This window comes from Prinia subflava, chromosome 13 (genome assembly GCF_021018805.1).
Source record: "Prinia subflava isolate CZ2003 ecotype Zambia chromosome 13, Cam_Psub_1.2, whole genome shotgun sequence".
Classification (NCBI taxonomy): Eukaryota; Metazoa; Chordata; class Aves; order Passeriformes; family Cisticolidae; genus Prinia; species Prinia subflava.
Window position 1 is genome coordinate 3,023,726 of NC_086259.1, and position 17,345 is coordinate 3,041,070.

Sequence of the window (17,345 nt, forward strand, 5' to 3'; positions counted from 1 at the left end):
GGATTTTGTTAGCGTGTGAATACTTAAGGATTTAATTGCTGCATGAAGTGTAAAACACACAGTGCACTCTCTGACCTCGGAGCAGAGTATGCTGAGATCACATAGCATAAATCTCCAGCTGGGGGTGACTTGCTTTTATGGCAATAAGGGGAGGACAAGGCTCCATGTACCTTTATTCTGCTCTCCTAAGGCTGGCTGGCACCAGTTCATCTGTGTGGCTGCTCATAGGTGTGTTGATTTATAATAGCTCAAACCCCTAAAACCTCAGTAAATGTTGCTGAGTAAAGTGCTTCAGCATTCACACCTGTTTAACCTGAGGTGTGAGGAGGGCACAGTAAGATAGGGCAATATCAGTTTTGTAATTGCTAGTCTTGCACAGCGCCCAGGGGAAGGGGAGGTTTTGTCCTGAAATAGACTCTGGGGAGGACGTGGGTCGCAGGCGGGTGCTGCTCAGTGGGACACTGTGTCGGGGTGCATTGCACAAGGACGTCCACCTGCCTTTCACCCCAGTCTGCCACATTTACAACTGCACAAGAGGAATTCTTTCATAATTATCGTGAGGTGATCCAGCTCTGAGTGTACAGATCAGGCAGGTCTGTAGAGCAGGAAGGTGACAGCTTTATGTGTTAGCTCGTGGGAGTAGATGTAGGCTTCCCAAAAAATGCCTGCGAGAGCTTGTCTTTGGGCTGGGTTGGTGGTTGGATCATAACAATTCATACGCATGGCTCAGATATCCCAAATAAAGTATTGCTTCCCATTGTGATATTGGCCATAATTTGCTTCATTGCCTGGCAGTTTCAAATTATTTGACAATAAAAGTGTCAGCAAGCCCATAAAAGTAAAACACATGCTTAAACGAAGATGATACTTTATTTTTTAAAAATGGCATACAGTGACTTTATGAAGAACTATGACTCTTTATAGTCCACAGTGTTCAAATTTAAAGTGTTACGCAAAGCGTTTCACGGTGCTTCACAGTCAAAGGTTAAGAAAGCTAAAATCAATATCAAAATGCATATTATTTTTCTTGGCTTGAAAGCAAAAAATGTAACTATAAATCTGCATTTTGTGGTGCCAATATTCTGTGAAAATAACACAGCCATGTCTTACTCATCCATTTTGTTTCGGAGGGACAGGAGGGGAAAGGAGTTTAGTGCATCACGTTGTGTTTCAGTTCCAGCATTGACTTACAAACCTGTATCCACTTTAAAATTGACAGGACTTGAAATATTTCCACCAAACTTCCCTCCTGGGTTCCTGCAGGGGGAGCAGAGCCCCAGTTGGGTTGAACCTCTGCAGGGACTTGCTGGGAAGGGCTGGGGAGCTGCTGTGAGGAGGGGCAAGTCCAGCCAAGCCTTTCTGCAAGGCTGTGGCATGTCACACACGTTTCTCCTTCTTCTTGACTGTGATACTGGTTTATGTGCAAAATGATTGAAACTTGTGAGTTGATATTTTTCCCTGTGAAAGGAATTAAATCTCTTAGTTATTTCTGAAGGTGACTTACAAAGCAGGCACCTTGTATTCCAACACTGTTGGCTAATGTTGGATTACTGGTACATAAGCAAGGCATTCTGTCAGTAGAGCAACTGGCGAGTTATCATCTGGTTTTTCTTGTACTTTGGATTGTTCAGTTTTAGTTAGTAATGTTTTCAGTATTTTGTAATGTATTTTGTAGGCTTCACAAAACTGAAGCCTCCATTTGGAGAGCTGTGCCCATACTTCCAAGAAGTTTGGACTATTTCTGCTGTGCATCTTTTACTTGTGGTATGGCTTCCTAGTCATTCTAGAAAATAAATTGAAACAGTAGCATGGAATTTTCATGGGGTGCTTAGGTCTGCTGCCTGTTAAATCTGCTTTATACATCATGCACGTTTCACCCTGAAAGGAAGCTGTTTGTTGCTTTTGCTCACAACAAAATGATGCAAAGCAAGATTAGCTTCTCCCTCAGAAGGTTTTGAAAGAGATTGAGCTGGCCTCCTCAGCTTCAAGCTAAATCAATGCATAGTTTGACATAAAATCTAATGTCTCTCTTTGGTCAGCAGCACTCCTCTATTCACCGTCCCTTTCAAATGCCTCAGAAACCTGACAGCCTCAGACATACCATCTCATTGAAATCACCAATTCACAACTGTGTTCTCCCTGAAAAAGGGCTGGTGAAATGGTATTTTTAGAATGAAGTTTTTCATCATTCAGCAGAAGACTGAATTCACAGTTAATGTTGTTATACAAAATATAATGTATATGCAATGTATATGTAATGATGACATACACAGTCTGCTAGATGTGTAGCACTTAATTTATCTAAAAGGGAAATATGATAGGGTTTGGTGAATGTTTATGATTTTATTGCATATGTCGATCTGTTTTAAACAGCTCTTGAAAGGTAAGCTATAGATCAAGATGGCTATAAGGCCTATTTTAATTTCTGCATTTAATTTGTTGATATTGCTGCTACCTTTGATAACAGTTCAAATAACATTAAGTAATTGTTTCTGTATGTGACCCTTTTAAGACTACACTTATCAGACAGGTAATTTTGTACATGCAGTTGAGAACAAACTAGAATGCACTAACAGTATCTTTTTCACTAGCAATTTACTGTCTAATTTTAGGGTAAAATAAATGTATTTTTTCTAAGGAACCATCTTCTAGATTTTTTTTTCTGGTTAGTCAACAGAAAAAGATAGTAGCTGTCATACATTTTATTTTATATAAATATGCTTCACCATTTATTTTGCCTGGCAAGCAAATATACAAAACTGGGATCTTCTCGGGCTTCCATTATTTTCTCAGTACAACTACAATATTTGGGCTATTTCCATGTCTTGGGCAACATTTTAGCTAATGGATATGTTCCCGACTGAAGTTAAATGGAAGAGAATTCCCGATAAAAGCCAAAATATCTCCCAGATGTCCCATTTGGTTTGGATGCTTTCTCACTGAAGCATACAGGCTGGATGGTGTGCTGTGATGTGGGGTGGAATTTGAAAGATCATCTTCCCTCATGTCTCCTCTTGTCTGGAAGCCAAGAGACCTGAACAAATGCTTCTTCCTAGCTCATGAGCCTTGTTTTGGTGTACCATCAGCTTTGCGAATTTTTTTTCCATTGCTCAGTTCTCCAGTAACTCAAAAACTATTTAGCAGCCACTGAGTGATGAATGGGTTTGAGAAAATGCTGATAATTGTAAGGTTAAAGACATAGGTGAAATTCTGCCTCTGGTAAGGTCAGAATATTTTACCTACTTTGCAGGTAAAATATACCATAAAATGTACAAAGCATAGCAACTTCTAGTAGACACGTACTGGGAGTCCTCAAATTGTTACCCACAGCTTTACTGTCACCATGCTGAATGGGCATTTACACTTATAAATACAACAGAGGCTGCAGAACTGCTGCAGAACTCACAAAGCATCTTGAAACTTGATGTGTCACTTTGAAAGGGTCAGTCTGGGGTGCATTCAAAGATTTGGAACTGATCTGTTTCTTGTTGGTACATTACAGCACGGAGCAGCTTCTTCCATCATTCCTAGTTCCTGCAACTACTCTTCTGTATCTGTAGATTTTTTATGTGTATCTTTAGTTATTTTTAGGAGCTAATCTAACCATAAAATCAAAACTTAGGCATTGTGGATGGAGTTTCTGATTCTGAGGTTTGGCCAGGCTGGTTTATAGTTTCTATGTTGATGTCTAATCGTGTTTTTTTCACCCTGTGGATGTGACATTTGCTGCCTGTTTTGTATCTTTTTTCAACCAGCAACTTTCTGGATGAACATTCCGTGTTCCACATTGAAGTGAAGGGATGGTGTTTGTGTCAGCCTGGTGTGTACACAGGCAGCTTTGCAGTTCTCTCTGCAGCACTGTCCCAGGCAGGCGGCTCCTGCAGCTTTAAGCCTGGTGCAGCTCTGCAGGGTTGGTTCCTGATGTTCCGGTCCTGCAAGTCTCAGCTGAACCTTGCCCAGTTTGGGGAGGCTGGCAAAGACTGCAGGCAGGCAGAGATTCACTCAGTGCAGAGTTTTGTTCAGGGAGGAAATTGTAGAGTGGATTTTAAAAGTTCTTCGAGTAAATCTTCTTGAGTATTTATCTGTGTGTGCAACCCAGCAAGAAGAGCCCTAGCCCTGCTGAAATGCGCTTTAGTTTATCATGATTGCCTTTGTTCACTCACTGTCCATTGCTCTCAGTAGCAGTTGTGCTGGAAGTGGTGATCAGCTACAGCAGAGTGTGATAGCACTTCTTGTGGTTTATTTATCCTTACCTAGTCACATATTCTGCCTGGGGACAGAGCTGCACTGCACAGTTCTCCTGATTACTGCTGTAATTAGGACTCAGTGGCAGGGAGGCTGCCCCGGTGGAGTGCCCTGCCTTCTGCTTGTGCTGTCTGACTCACCCTGCCATGGAAAAGCAGCCAGGGGAGGAAAACGCCAAGGTTTTCAAACACAGTGAAGGAAAATCATGTTTCCTGTGGTTGTTAGCCTCTCATAGTTGTTTGGGGTGGTTGGAAGAAGACTTAAATTCACAGATTTCAACTCTGACTCATTACCATAGAAATCAGGAGGTGACACAAATACCAAGATCAAAGTCTTGTATGTAAAATGTGCCTTCCTGTAAATCAATATATGGTGAACCAAGGGGGTTATTTGCTGGAGTGTTGACTGGTCCAAATGGTTATTTGGTTATTTACTGATTTCTGAGCCTGCTGAAGACAATGCAATGCCTTCTCAAGCGGGCTTGAGAAGCACAGTTCTGCAAGCGTCTAACATGGTCCTCACATGGGTGTACAGGACCACTTGCCATTCTTGTAGATTGATTTCTGGCAGCTGAGCAATCAGTGGTGAGTCATTTATTCACGTATAGAATAAATACACTTCTCTAGGGGTAAGCCAGTTTTTTTGTTGCCATAAAAGAAAGCACTTCATAATTCCTTTCTTCTGCCTCTGATGCAGAAAGCTGTACTGTGTATACTTTCCTGGTTGGATCTTTCCATAATCCTTATTCCATTAACATTTCTTTGTTAAGTGGGATTCTGTTTTGGATGCTGGGTGCTGTATGTGGTGCTAGCATTCTTCAGGAAAGAAAAAAAGAACATGTTTTTTTCTTCTGGGAAGAATTCCTAGAAAGTGGAACTGAGGAGCTTAAAGTGGACTCTTCATGTACTTTTTGTCCTTTCTGTGTTCTCTGAGCATTCCCATCCTGGGCCAGCACAGCCCATCAGGGTATCAGTTTAAGCCATAAGGAGTGCAGATACCCTTCTCCCAGGAGATTTCAAGGGATTGTCATCCCATTTTACTTAGAACAATGTTCAAGTAGTGATTACATTGGTGATCTACCAAAATATAGATGATTTTAAGTGCAGAGCAAGAGAAAGGGCCGCTGTGTTCTACTGTTTCTTTGGAACTCAATTTTCATTTCTTTCCCCTGTGTTTCCCTTTCAGCCTGTTTGATATGGGAGGAGAATATTACTGCTATGGCTCTGACATCACCTGCACCTTCCCTGCCAATGGCAAGTTCACTGCTGACCAGAGGGCTGTCTACGAGGCGGTGCTGAGGGCATCACGGGCTGTGATGAAAGCAATCAAACCAGGTAAAGAATCAGAGCCTGTCAGAAGTGAGAGGTTTGGTAGAGGCATTCAGGCTGCCAAATCAATTATGTTTGCATTTCAGAAAGTGTTGGAAGGGAACAAGATGATAAAATTGATTTCCATGGTTAAGCAGCTCCTAATATATAGAGGTAGGATGCACAACACTTTCCAAGCACTTTTAAAGACATAACATAGAAACAATTCTTAACACAATTAATAAGATCCTTTAATCTTTTTTTTTTTTTAATTCCCTTCATCTGAGAGTGGCAGTTGTTTCTTAAATGTGTCTTTACAGGAATCTTTTCAGGAAGCTTATTCCAAATGCTGAAGTCAGGGTTTGAGTGAGCACATGTGCTTCTGTTTGTTTTAAGCATTTTCTGTATTTTATGTGTAGGGACAATAGAAATCTGTTGAAAAAGGGGATGGAGTGTGCATCTTTGGGAAGGATAATTAGCCTTAAAAAGCTTTCAAAAGCACTGGCTATTGGGTACTTCACTCTATGCCTTTAAATTGCAGGCAAACTGATTCAACAAATACACATTCTCATTTGAAACAACTGTGTGGCTTAATTAAAGCCTTATTTCTCTCCCATTCTGCTTTCAGGCTAGCAAATAAATCTTTTAGAACTAGCTGCTGCTGCAATTCTGTCACTGGTGAAGGTACTTGAGCATTGCTCAATATTACTAATGGAGCATCTCTGAGAGGAATGTACTCAATGCACAAAGCACACTTATCCTTTAAATGTGCTGTATTAGTCTTCAGTCATCAGGCCTTGAGTGCATGTGCTTTCTGGATTGCCAGTTAGAACAGAAGCACTTTTCTTGTTATACAGGCTGGCAGCAGCACTGTTCATTTGAGCAGCTTGGAAGGGAGTGATGCCTTAAGTCTTAGCTTTCATATTATCCAGATTCTGTACTGCATTGGTGTATAACTCTGAGCTTCATATAAAGTGTGAGCAAGTTCTCTCCACAGTTTAGTCAGACAAAACAATCCTTTTCCAGCCCAAGAACCAAGGACACCATTACAGCTTCAGGCCCAAAAAGTATAAACAACAGGGAATTGAGGAGAGCAAACTGGGAGGATGGGACTGCATAACCTGAAGCTATAATTGGACAATTAACTCCAATAGATTAATGGACCAAAACTTACACAAGTGTGAACACTCGTGACCCATTGTCCTTCTTGGGTGGAGCCATGGCCAGGCTCTTGTACTGCCCAAGGTGTATCCTCTGAAGGCCTTTTTAATAAATCCCTACCTTATTCCTTTGCCTCTCTCTAGCCTGTGTTCTAGATAGCCTCTTAATGCATCAGGAGAAATAGCACTTATCTGCAAAATGAGACTAGATATTTTGCTGTTTCAATAACAATATGCATTCTTGATCATCTGCTGTTCCTCCCCTGAAGACTCGTCCCTATTCCTCTTCACAGTTTGTGTTGCATTTCAGTGTCACCTTTAATGTCATGTAACATTTCCAGCAGTATTTTATGCTAATAAGTTGCAGACTGTCTTCAGAATTTGAGAGCTAATATGATGTGCCCAGGATGGCGTAGAGAATTTTTCAGTTTGCTGAACACTTTATTAACAGTGTCAGAAAATAAGGACATACTAAGTTGAGTATTTCTGAGAAGTAGTTGCAGGGGTCTTTTACTACCTTTGGGAGCTTGAGATCACTGACAGACAAATCATTCTTAATCTCTGGCAGAAAAAGGGACTGAACTTTCTGTTCTTATTGTTGTCTTGCCTGTTTGGAGGAACGATGCAAATGCATTTACACTCTTTATGAGACTAGTAATCATGAACCACTCCGTGGAGTGGTTCATTGGTTTCATTCTTTTTGTGCTTCAGAGTGCAATGAAGTGCAACCTGGACTCTTGAATTACAGATCCAGTTAACATGGTAACATGCAAAGATTTTCACCACCTGAAAAGTCTGCTTTTTAGATGCTTTTTAAGATCTCCTGGAAGACCAGCATTCTGAATAAGAAGAACTGGGAACACTGACCTTTATAGCATGGTTAGTGTCACATGCTTGTCGGGCTGCTGAGAGACCCCAGAGCCCCTCAAGGGCTGATGCCAACCTGTGCATTGTCACTGCTGTCCAGAGGGAGATGGTTCAGGAGAGACGCTGCAGCCTCCCTGGGCACGCCTAGTTTGTGAGCTCCTTGACCAAAGCACTGGGATCTGCTCCTGGGGGAGCCAGGTGTGTCCCAGAGGGGAGCAGGAAATGGTGATGGGAACTCACAAGTGTCTCTTCTCCCTGTAATATTTCGGGTGTCCAAAGGAAGAGGCAGAGGAGCTTGCAGGATTTGAGGCACTAAATTTAAAATCCAGAGCCATCATGTTTGGTGAGGTTTTCTGGAGTATGAAGCCTATGTTAATTTTGCTGTTATTTTTGCTAATCTTCATTTCCCAGAGTTCCTAAGATCAAAGCCAGCCCAGTGACAGGTGAGGTGGCAGGAGCCATTCCTGGAGCAGTCAGCTGCTGTAGGAAATGGAGTTTATCTCTGCTGCAGAGCTGGGCCTTTGTTGTGCCTTGTGGCAGAGGGTCACAGGGCACATCTGGTAGCTGTCATCAGGATGTTAATGACTCCTGGGGTCTTCCTGATAGGGAGTGGGTACTTCAAGGAGAATCACTGACTAAATACTGGCTTACATAACTGTGTTTATGGAGGGACACAGCTTGCTAGCAACCTTAACCATTCTGTACAGGTGTGTTAAATTCAGAGATTTGCATTTCTTTTTTCAGTTTGGCTCTCATATGAACCTAATTAACTTTTGAGTGGTAATTCTCCGTTACTTTCTGAGAGATAATAGACCTCCTAATACATTCTGTTTATACTTCTATATACAAACAGTTTTAATTTTAAAATACTCCAAAACATTGTATTTCATTATAGAGAAGCATTCATCTGACTACATTCTGTGCATGGTCTGAATGTACCAACAGTTCTAATCGTATTTATGGATCTCCTTACCTTACAACTCCAAGAGCAAAATTCCTTCTGCAAGGCAAATACTATATCCTGAAAGTCAAGAAGCACTCTCTGTGGGACTACAGCCCAAATTCAGTGCAGTTGCCACAACTTCTGCCATTAAAAAATCTGTTTAAAATAAAAGGGAAGACATACTCAGTCTTGCATAAGTAGAAGTTTTGAAACCACTGAACATGGAGCACTGATGAAGACAGTGATGCTTCAGTGACAGTCACTGAAGGGAAAGTCAAAAAAGTATGCTTGTGTGGCAGTGGGCTAATTGTCTTTTCTACAAAGTCAGGCCTATGATCCAAGATGTCAGAGAGGAATGCTACATTTCTGCTTAGGGGATATTCTGAATTGTGTCAAGTCCATCTGCATTACATTTCCTCTTCCACAGAACTGAAATACAGGGGCAGATGTGCAGAATATTGACACTTTCATTTCCTTCAGTGGCTGAGGCATCAACTATTTCTTTCTCAGAGCAGTGATTTGAGACACAATTTGCTTTACAGACATATGCTACATAGAAAGAATAGTTTAAAAAGAGTGAAATTGTAAAGCCACATGTCTCAGAGTATTCCAGAAGTTAGTGTCCTAATTTGTCTCACTTCTTCATTCTTTTTTTAATCTCATTGGATTTGCCAAAGGTTGAGGCACATTAAATGCAGTCCTGGAGCACATCTCCCAGTTTACTTTCATCTGAAATGAATTCAACTCATGCACTTCAAAATTCCACTGTGTAAACAAACAAAAAATACAGGAAGTGGGGACAACCAAGAGATTTCACCTCCCAGGATGATTGGAATTAAATGTTCCTGTAGATATATTCATTGTTTCTCACTCTGCTGTCTTCACACAATGCATATAACAGTAAGAGCTGCAGTAATGAGCAGCCATTCAGTAATTTAGTTTAACCTTCTGTTCTGTGCATGGCCTGGAGCTGTTTACTGCCTACTGTTCAAAACCTGCTCTGAATCCAAAATGCTCAACGTCCTCATCAGTTTTTCTCAGAGTGCTCATCACAACAGTGCACAGGTGCTGGGCAGGCAAGTAGGTTTGCTTTCCCTGCATCTTAATGATGTGCAAGTGTACAGCAGTCCCCCTTCTGCAGGCAGGAGCTAATAGGCTAGAGAAATGAATGTAAAAGCTATTGACTCATTTGGGATTCCAAATTCATCAGACTTTTTTAGGAGAGTTGAACATAGCTCTTGCTCAATCCCCAGCTGTTTTGACCTCTGTTACAGCTGTTGAGTGCCCAGCCTTTCTACAAATTACACTCCTGATTGTCAAGCCAAACTCTGGCAAAATGAAAGAAAATGATTAATAAAAAAAAGTAAAATAAATTTTAAAAAACCCTGTGTTTGAAGCAAGTTTCTTAGCATCCTGCTGGGAACCTGAGTCTGGTGTAAGAAAGGTTGCTGATTACCAGAGGCAACTTTTAGGTGCATTTGCCATGCTTGCCTGCTTGTGAAATCTCTTGGGCTTTTTTTTGCTTGTTTTCAGCTTTTGTAACAGATGGAAAGGGAGTTATATAATGAACAGAAATCTTCAGTGTTTTATCAGGAGGTGTGCTTGCCTTGGAGTTCGGAGTCTTCTGGAAACGGGGTAGCCCTAGAAGTAAATGAACTTGGAGCTTCCTGTGGATTTGCATCTTGTGGTTGGTGGGAAGCTTTGCTTTGTCTGGTGGAAGCTTTTCCTCCGTCCTTCTGAGGCTCTCCTCTACGTCTGTAGTAACACGTGAATGGATGTTGCAGTTTTGCTTGCATGGGGTTTTCTGTCCTTTAGCCAGCTGCCCACACTGCAAAACATAGCCCTGGGCCTGCTCCCCTGGCAAGTGTCATTGAAGGTTTTTTTTACATTTTTAAAGATTTTACTGCAGGACTGGAATAGGGAGCATCAGCAAAAAGGCCTAGGTACTACTGAAATCCTGTGTAAAGGAGTAGATGTTGATGTAACTAAAGGACTGAACAGTAACACGTCAGAGGGTCCAAGCAAAGCTCACACAGACAGTGTTAGTTGATATTGCTCAACTCTGGAGTCCTTGATGCTATAACCATAAAATTACTGCTTTTAGTGTAGCTCTCCCCCACCCCCATAATTGCCCAGGCTTAAAAAAGCAAACTGTGGTGGAAAAAAAGTATTGTGGAGCACACCCTCAGTAGGCATGAGGCTGCAGAGTGCAGTGGTGAGGGGCAGGGTGCGAGGTCTCAGCTCTCATGGCTGTGGCACCTCCAGTGAACACCTCTCCTGGTAGCAGCTGAACGCCTGAGGTGCAGGAGCAGATTGGACTCTTTTGTGAGCGAGTTGGGCACGTTTGTTAGTAGTGGAGAGGTCTGAGGGATTAGAAAGGGCACATGTCCATGGTTCCCAAATCTGTCTCACTCCGTTCCTTATCTTAGTTGCACAAGTTAGATCCAATTTCAATGTGTTAGCTTTGTTTTCCATAATTTGTCACTGGTACACCTGGGAGACCACTATTGTTTGCTCTTTGGAATTTATATCAATCTATTTGAAGATAAGTGTTAAATAATTCGTTTTGCTGTAAGTCTCTCTCTCAAACCTCAAGAAAACAATTTGTTGAAGGAACATGATCTAACTTTGAAGTTAACCCTACTCTGAGGCAGGGCTTGGTACCCTCCTGGTGTCCCCTCTAACCTGAATCACTCCACGCTGTGTTGTGAAACATGCAGATGGAAATGCCAGTGGCAGAGGCCAAGGAGATGCTGCTAGAATATTAATAATTTCAGTTCTATAAATTTAATTCCTAGTTGACCAGGACAGTGTGGTTGCTACATATAGAAAGTTTTTATGTACAGTTTCTGTTTATAGAAACATGGAAGTTTCTGAAATATGTTGCTACTGTTTTGAGAAGAGCTAAAAAGAAAGTATGCCTATCTCTCAGCTTTGCAATTAGAACTATTTTGCATTAATGCACTAAAGCATAAACAGAGTCTTTAAGATTAATGAGCTAAATATTGGAGCAATCACATACTTTCCATCTTCATCCTTTTGCAATTGCATCCTGGGACCTCCAAGCATTACTCTCTGTCTTCTCTGTAGACTAATGGAAAATCACAGGAGGAGGGGAAGAGAGCTGGCTGTGCTTAGCATGCCTGGTACTACTGCAAAATCTATGTTAAAAATATTTTTTCAATCTTTTGAGTTATATACATTAATATTGGGGTGCAAGGAATTAAAACACCTCACTCTGTAAGGTCTATTGTCCTAAATTCCAGTTTCAAAAACAATCTCCCTCAAAAAAGTCTAGCAAACTGCTCCCAAGGAACAGTTGAGTAAGGCTAGGTTGGCAGCCTCTCAATTTCCCCTATCTCTACATTTTTATGATTTGAAAAGCTTGTGTATACAGAGTCCCCATTGAATCAGAATTGCATTCAGACATTAGCTATGCAGCTGGGAATATTTGCTGATTGATGTTTGTTTGTTTCAGTAAAAAATAAAAATTAGTTCCAAATATGCACAGAAGTTGTTGTTCATCACGTCAGTTTATCTGCAGTGTGAATTCCTCCTTGGGATACTGACATTACCACAGGGTTTCCCTATAGAATTTGTATCTCTGCATTTTTCAAGTTGGAGCTCATCTTATATGCATCTCCCCAAGGTCTGCATTTTACTATCCAAGACAGTGAATATTGCCTTGTCTCTGACTTTCAGGCTTTGCTTTTCCAATAAATGCTTTTGAGGAAGGTCCTGAAGAAAATCTCCGTCCCAGGACTAACATCTCTGATAACACAAGATGGAGGTTTCTCCATGTTAGGGCTGGAAGGTTCCTTGTATATGGTTTTCCCAGAAATCCAGTTTCACTTAAAGATCTGGGTTCTTTAAGCTCTTAAATCCTATCTTTCAGGATCAAAGATCAGACTTTGCAGATTTCATTGATGCCAGGATTGCCATATAATCTTTGACCAGGAAAGTACAGTCAAGTACACTTCAAATACAGTCAAAAACATTTCAGACAAAGAAGTGGCCCTGTATGCCAAGCAAATAAAAGATCCTTTTATTAATCATGTAGATGCCAGCTGATCCTCAGAACCTACAAGAAATGGGTGCCTTTTTGCTGTAGATGCTAAATAAATGCAAAGAGGTAAGTAGTTCCCAAAAGGCTCAGGTGTTTGAGGTAAGGGCAGCAGGCTGGAATAGCCAGTGAGCACAGCCCAGCAGTGCCTGGCTCAGAGCTCACAAAGTTCTCTGTAGCTGATGCTCCCTCCTCTGTCTTTGCTCCAGGTGCCTCACGGGGTCAAGTCTTGCATTTTGCAGTTGAGAATAGGTGTTTGAAGGTGCTTCTCTAATGTTGGGAGCAACCCTTGCACTCTGTCATTCCTTTGTCACGTTCAGACAATTTTGAAATGAACAGTCTGAGGTACAGAATGATTCAGAGGGGGCCCTTCAGCTCTGACTCTGAGTGCTTCTTTTGAAGACCAGGAGAAGCAGTCCTTGGGAGATCTCAAGGATGGAAAATCTCAGGTCTGCCATGAGCCAGTGCCTGGGCAGCCTGGAAAGCAGGCCCAGTGTGTTCTGTGGGTGACTGCTGTGTCCTGCCTGTCCTTGTGTCAGCCACTCCTGCTTCCCCCTGCTACAAGAGGACGTGTATTTGTATGTGCAGGCTACAGAACAAAGTTAATCCCTGTGGGCTTTGTCCCGTGGGCAGCTGTAACTGCACAAGGGTTGAGCTGCTCTGTGAAACTCTGACCCCTTTTTGTGCATCTCTCCTGATTCCTTCAGGTTTTCCTTGTTGGTGTAATGTCCCAACTGCTTTGCAATGGAGGGGTTATCTTAGCTAGTTTTCCCATGTGCAGCCTTCCTAGGAATGTTGTGGGTTAGAAGGACAAAACAAAGCCACTTTATTTTCCAGTGTTTTGCCTCCTCCCTATTTGCCTGATGCTAAAGGGTTGAAGTACAGCTGAAGGGGGTAGAGGGGTAAGCCCAGGGACTCAGTGTGAATGATCAGTGTTTTAGTGCAGCAGGATGTAGAGTTTGGATGGTGTGTCCTCCTTTGGTGCCTAAATACTGAGGCACAGTCCTTTCAGTGGGACTGTCAAGAGGTAAGTTTAGTGAACCACTACCAGTTTCACAAATAACATATTTAGACAACAAAAAATGCTGTGATTTGAATTCAAAGCAGCAGTATGATTCCCTGTTCTATTTTCTAGTCAAATGCCTCTAACAAAGAAAGAATAGTAGAGAATCCAGCTCAGGTAGAATAGTACTAAGACCAAAGATTAAAATAACTCAATTAAAGAACTGTATAATAAAAACAGTTTAATAAAAACTAATAGCTGGTGTATATATTGGGCACAGCAGATCATACTATACTAGCAGGTGTTTCTGTTATTAAGTTGAGCAGAGTTGGCAACATATGCAAATTCAAAATTTGCAGCCTCACAGATTACTGCTTCTTTTTGTCCACAACAGTTCTATAACTTCTTTACAATTCAAATTTATTTTTGGTTTCCAATACTGCTTTAGAGTACTTGTCACTGTATCCAACTGGGATTGAAATCTATTTATTATACCTAAAGAAAATAACTGTAACTGTTACTAATATTTATCCTCCCAGGTAGAAGGTTCTTATTCACATGCAGTTGGTGTTTTGTGCATGGAATTAATTTTGACTTTTATTTTATGTAGTCCAGAGTTGTGCTTAGTGGCACACCATGTGGTCATGCTTCTCTGTTGTGCTGGATAAAAACAGTAGCTGATTTGGGTGAATTTTTAAAATGGAACTGGACTGTAAACTGGAATTTTTGACAGAAGCACAACAGGGAAGTTTATGAGAGCACAATCTGTTTTACAGTTTGTATAATTTCAAGATGCTCATATAAATTATTCCCATTCAGATTGTCATATTTGAGTCAAAGCACTGCAAATCTACTGTAATATTTGCAGCAATACAATTCTTCTCAGGAATAAAATATTAATGACAGAAGTTGAAGATTTTATTGCAGTTTCCCTAAAGAACAAATGCTTTTAGGGCATGTAGTAACCAATATTTGATATTCACAAATCTTGCTGAATGGCATTGCAGTATTGTTTTTCCCTCCTTGCAGTTCAGAATGTGTTACTGTGTTGAAAGTCAGATTGGAAAGTAGATCTTGTCAATGTATGTTTTTAAAAGCTATTTGTAATCTCTCTCTATTGAATGGAGTTGGCTGTACTTTTTTGCTGGCATTAGTGTTCATCAATTAATGAACAAACAGAAAATTCAACAGAAGTTGAATCCTGACTCCCTGGGATGGACCCAGCAAAGGCAGTACAGCTTTCTGTGGTGTGTTAATTCTGGTTTTGTCAGTATAAATGGTTAAGGCATTGCTACTATTTAGGAAATAAAAGCAGAAGGCACTAAAGGACGCATACACAATACTGTCAATCAAATTGAAATTCTTTATTCTTTCAAGATATTAAATAAAAATGGTAGGATTGATTAGTGGAGCTCTCATTGTTGGTCACGTAACCCAGCCTTGTTCAGCACAGCAGTAACCTGTGAGAAGAGGTGAGAGAAAAGGGAATATTTTCTGCCAGCTTCAGGAGATCCTGCAGGGCCTCTGTGAAAGCAGCAGTCTGTTGAAATGTGAGGTCTCTGACTGCAGACCTGGGAGCAAACCTGCTCCTCCTGCTGGGATGGGCAGGAGCTGCCCCACAGACAGTGACCAGACAGACTTCAGGCCTGAAATGATGCTGAGATACTCCCAAGGGCATAAAACCAGGCACAATAAACTGCTGGGGCTTTCTGCCCTGGAGCCCCTCTCATCTCAAGATCCCTGAGCAGCATCTGCAGGAGCTACCGTAGTTCAGGGGCAAACCTGCAGCTTTCCAGCTTAGCTTAACATGTGGATTCTTTCACTGCTTTCAGGAATTCTTCAAAGGTGTGGCTGGCACAAGCAAATACATTTAGATATCTTTACAGACTCAGCCTAAACTGGCTGCAGGTTTTTTAGCCTTTCTGTACTGAATGAGTTTTGGTTTAAGGCTCTTTTAAGTTTTTCTTTTAATTGTAACACACTGTATATTGTACCATTGTACAATTCTGGTTTTAATAGTGACTTTTGGGGAATAAGCTGCCTGTACCTTGTCTGATTTTTAGTACCTGCTCTGATTTTCTCGCAGCTCAGTGTTCAGGAATTGTGCTTGTTGAAGTGCAAAGTTCACAAGTCCTACAATCTTGACACTGCATCAGCTGTAGCTGTCAGAGTGCAAACCTGCTAGACATAAATTGTGCTGTTTGCCCTGAGTCTTATCTAAACAGAGTCTTTTCTGAGTTTCAAAGATTGATAAGTTTCCACACCACAATCACTCCCTCTAATCACTTCCTTCATTCTGTCAATCTTTTTTCCTCTTCAACATACACCTATTTTGGGAGGAACATGCTATAAAATCTGTAGTGTCTGTCAGCACTGCTCAATCCCAGTGCTGAATCCAGACATGGAAAAAAATCCCTCCTCTTGCTCCACATCTGCACCTATTTGTATTGCTTTTCTTAATGTTTCTGCATGGCAGAATGTTATCCTCATGTTGCTTCTGATGAGTGACAGCTCATGCAGGGTTTAAGATTGGGAGAATGGAGTTGCTGCTGAAAACCTCCATCACACTGTTGCAAAGGGAATGTCACAGCACAGCTGAATAGCACAGAGCTGTTCAGCCTTTTGAAGAAGTCCAAATTTCAGAGATGCTGAGGATCCATCTCTGACTCCCTCCAGTAACTCCCATCCCTGTAAGGCAGGTGCATCTTCCTGGGGAGTAAAGGGAGGACTGGTGAAGGGGTCCATCCTGGTTTGGGGCTCCAGGCACAGGGCAGGGCCAGGTCTGTAATCCCTGCAGTCAGAACTGTGCGTGTGTGCAGATGTGACACAGCAGCAAACTCTGTCTGGTTCCCTTTCAGGCTGGGAAGGTTAACAGGCTCTTCTCATCGTGTGGCAGCCGTGGCAGGGCTGTAGAGCGCAGTCAAAAGCTGCACCCCTGCATTAGGCATGCATGTGGCCATCTGAGCCTCACCCCAGCAGCCACGTGCTCATCTACACCGTGTGTGAAGCTTTGAGCAGCCCCACTGTTGCCCAAACACTGGCACTGTGAGACTGCAGCTTTTGGGGGTTTGCCCCATGGCAGAGTTGCCTTACCTGGTACTGCAAGGGACACCAAGTTCAAACCCAGAGCAACTACTGAATATTTCATGTAGTGGGCCAAAAGGAAGACATGAAAATCACAAATACGACAACTATTTCTCTAGCACCCAAGTGAAGAGGGGAAAGATAATTGGTTTTAGTATTTAAATTATGTTTTGCTTTGTTTTTTAAGTGAGGTCTGATTGGAATTTCCAAAGACCTATTGTTTTATGTCTGATATGGTCTCTGCCAGTTGGCAGATTTTAATCTGTTCCAGTGGGTTGCTGGTTGGACTGGGATTGTGTGTTCTGTCTGCATTTCAGTGGCACTGCCAGGGGACATTGGGCCTTTTGCCCTTGTCTGTGGATACTTGGAAATTAAATGTGACTTAACCTTAGCACAATTTGGGGAGAAGTTACTACAACCTTGCCATACTCGTTTTTTTTTAGTAAGATTGTGACATCTGTGTTGGCAAAAAAACCCCTACCCAGTAACAAAAAAAAAACCCTGTTAAATCATTTGTGGTTTAATCATTGTCACATTACAACCACAAAGTACCCTAAGTAGTGGCCAAAAACAATCCTGTTAGGCCTTTCAGAGTACTTTCTGACCAAAGTGGCTAAATACCATGCAGTAATTCTAAATTATTTTCGTATGCTGTTTCTACTTAATGTTCTCA

At 41.6% G+C, this 17,345-nt stretch overlaps 1 protein-coding gene across 2 annotated transcripts in view; it reads left to right on the plus strand.

The window, feature by feature from the left end:
- PEPD (peptidase D) overlaps window positions 1–17,345 on the plus strand; it is a 147,937-nt gene that overhangs the window by 104,486 nt on the left and 26,106 nt on the right. For both annotated transcript variants that reach the window (XM_063410695.1, XM_063410696.1), the window contains one exon: window positions 5,431–5,579. In XM_063410695.1, the coding sequence (XP_063266765.1) occupies window positions 5,431–5,579 (149 nt within the window). The remainder of the gene's footprint in view (window positions 1–5,430; window positions 5,580–17,345) is intronic.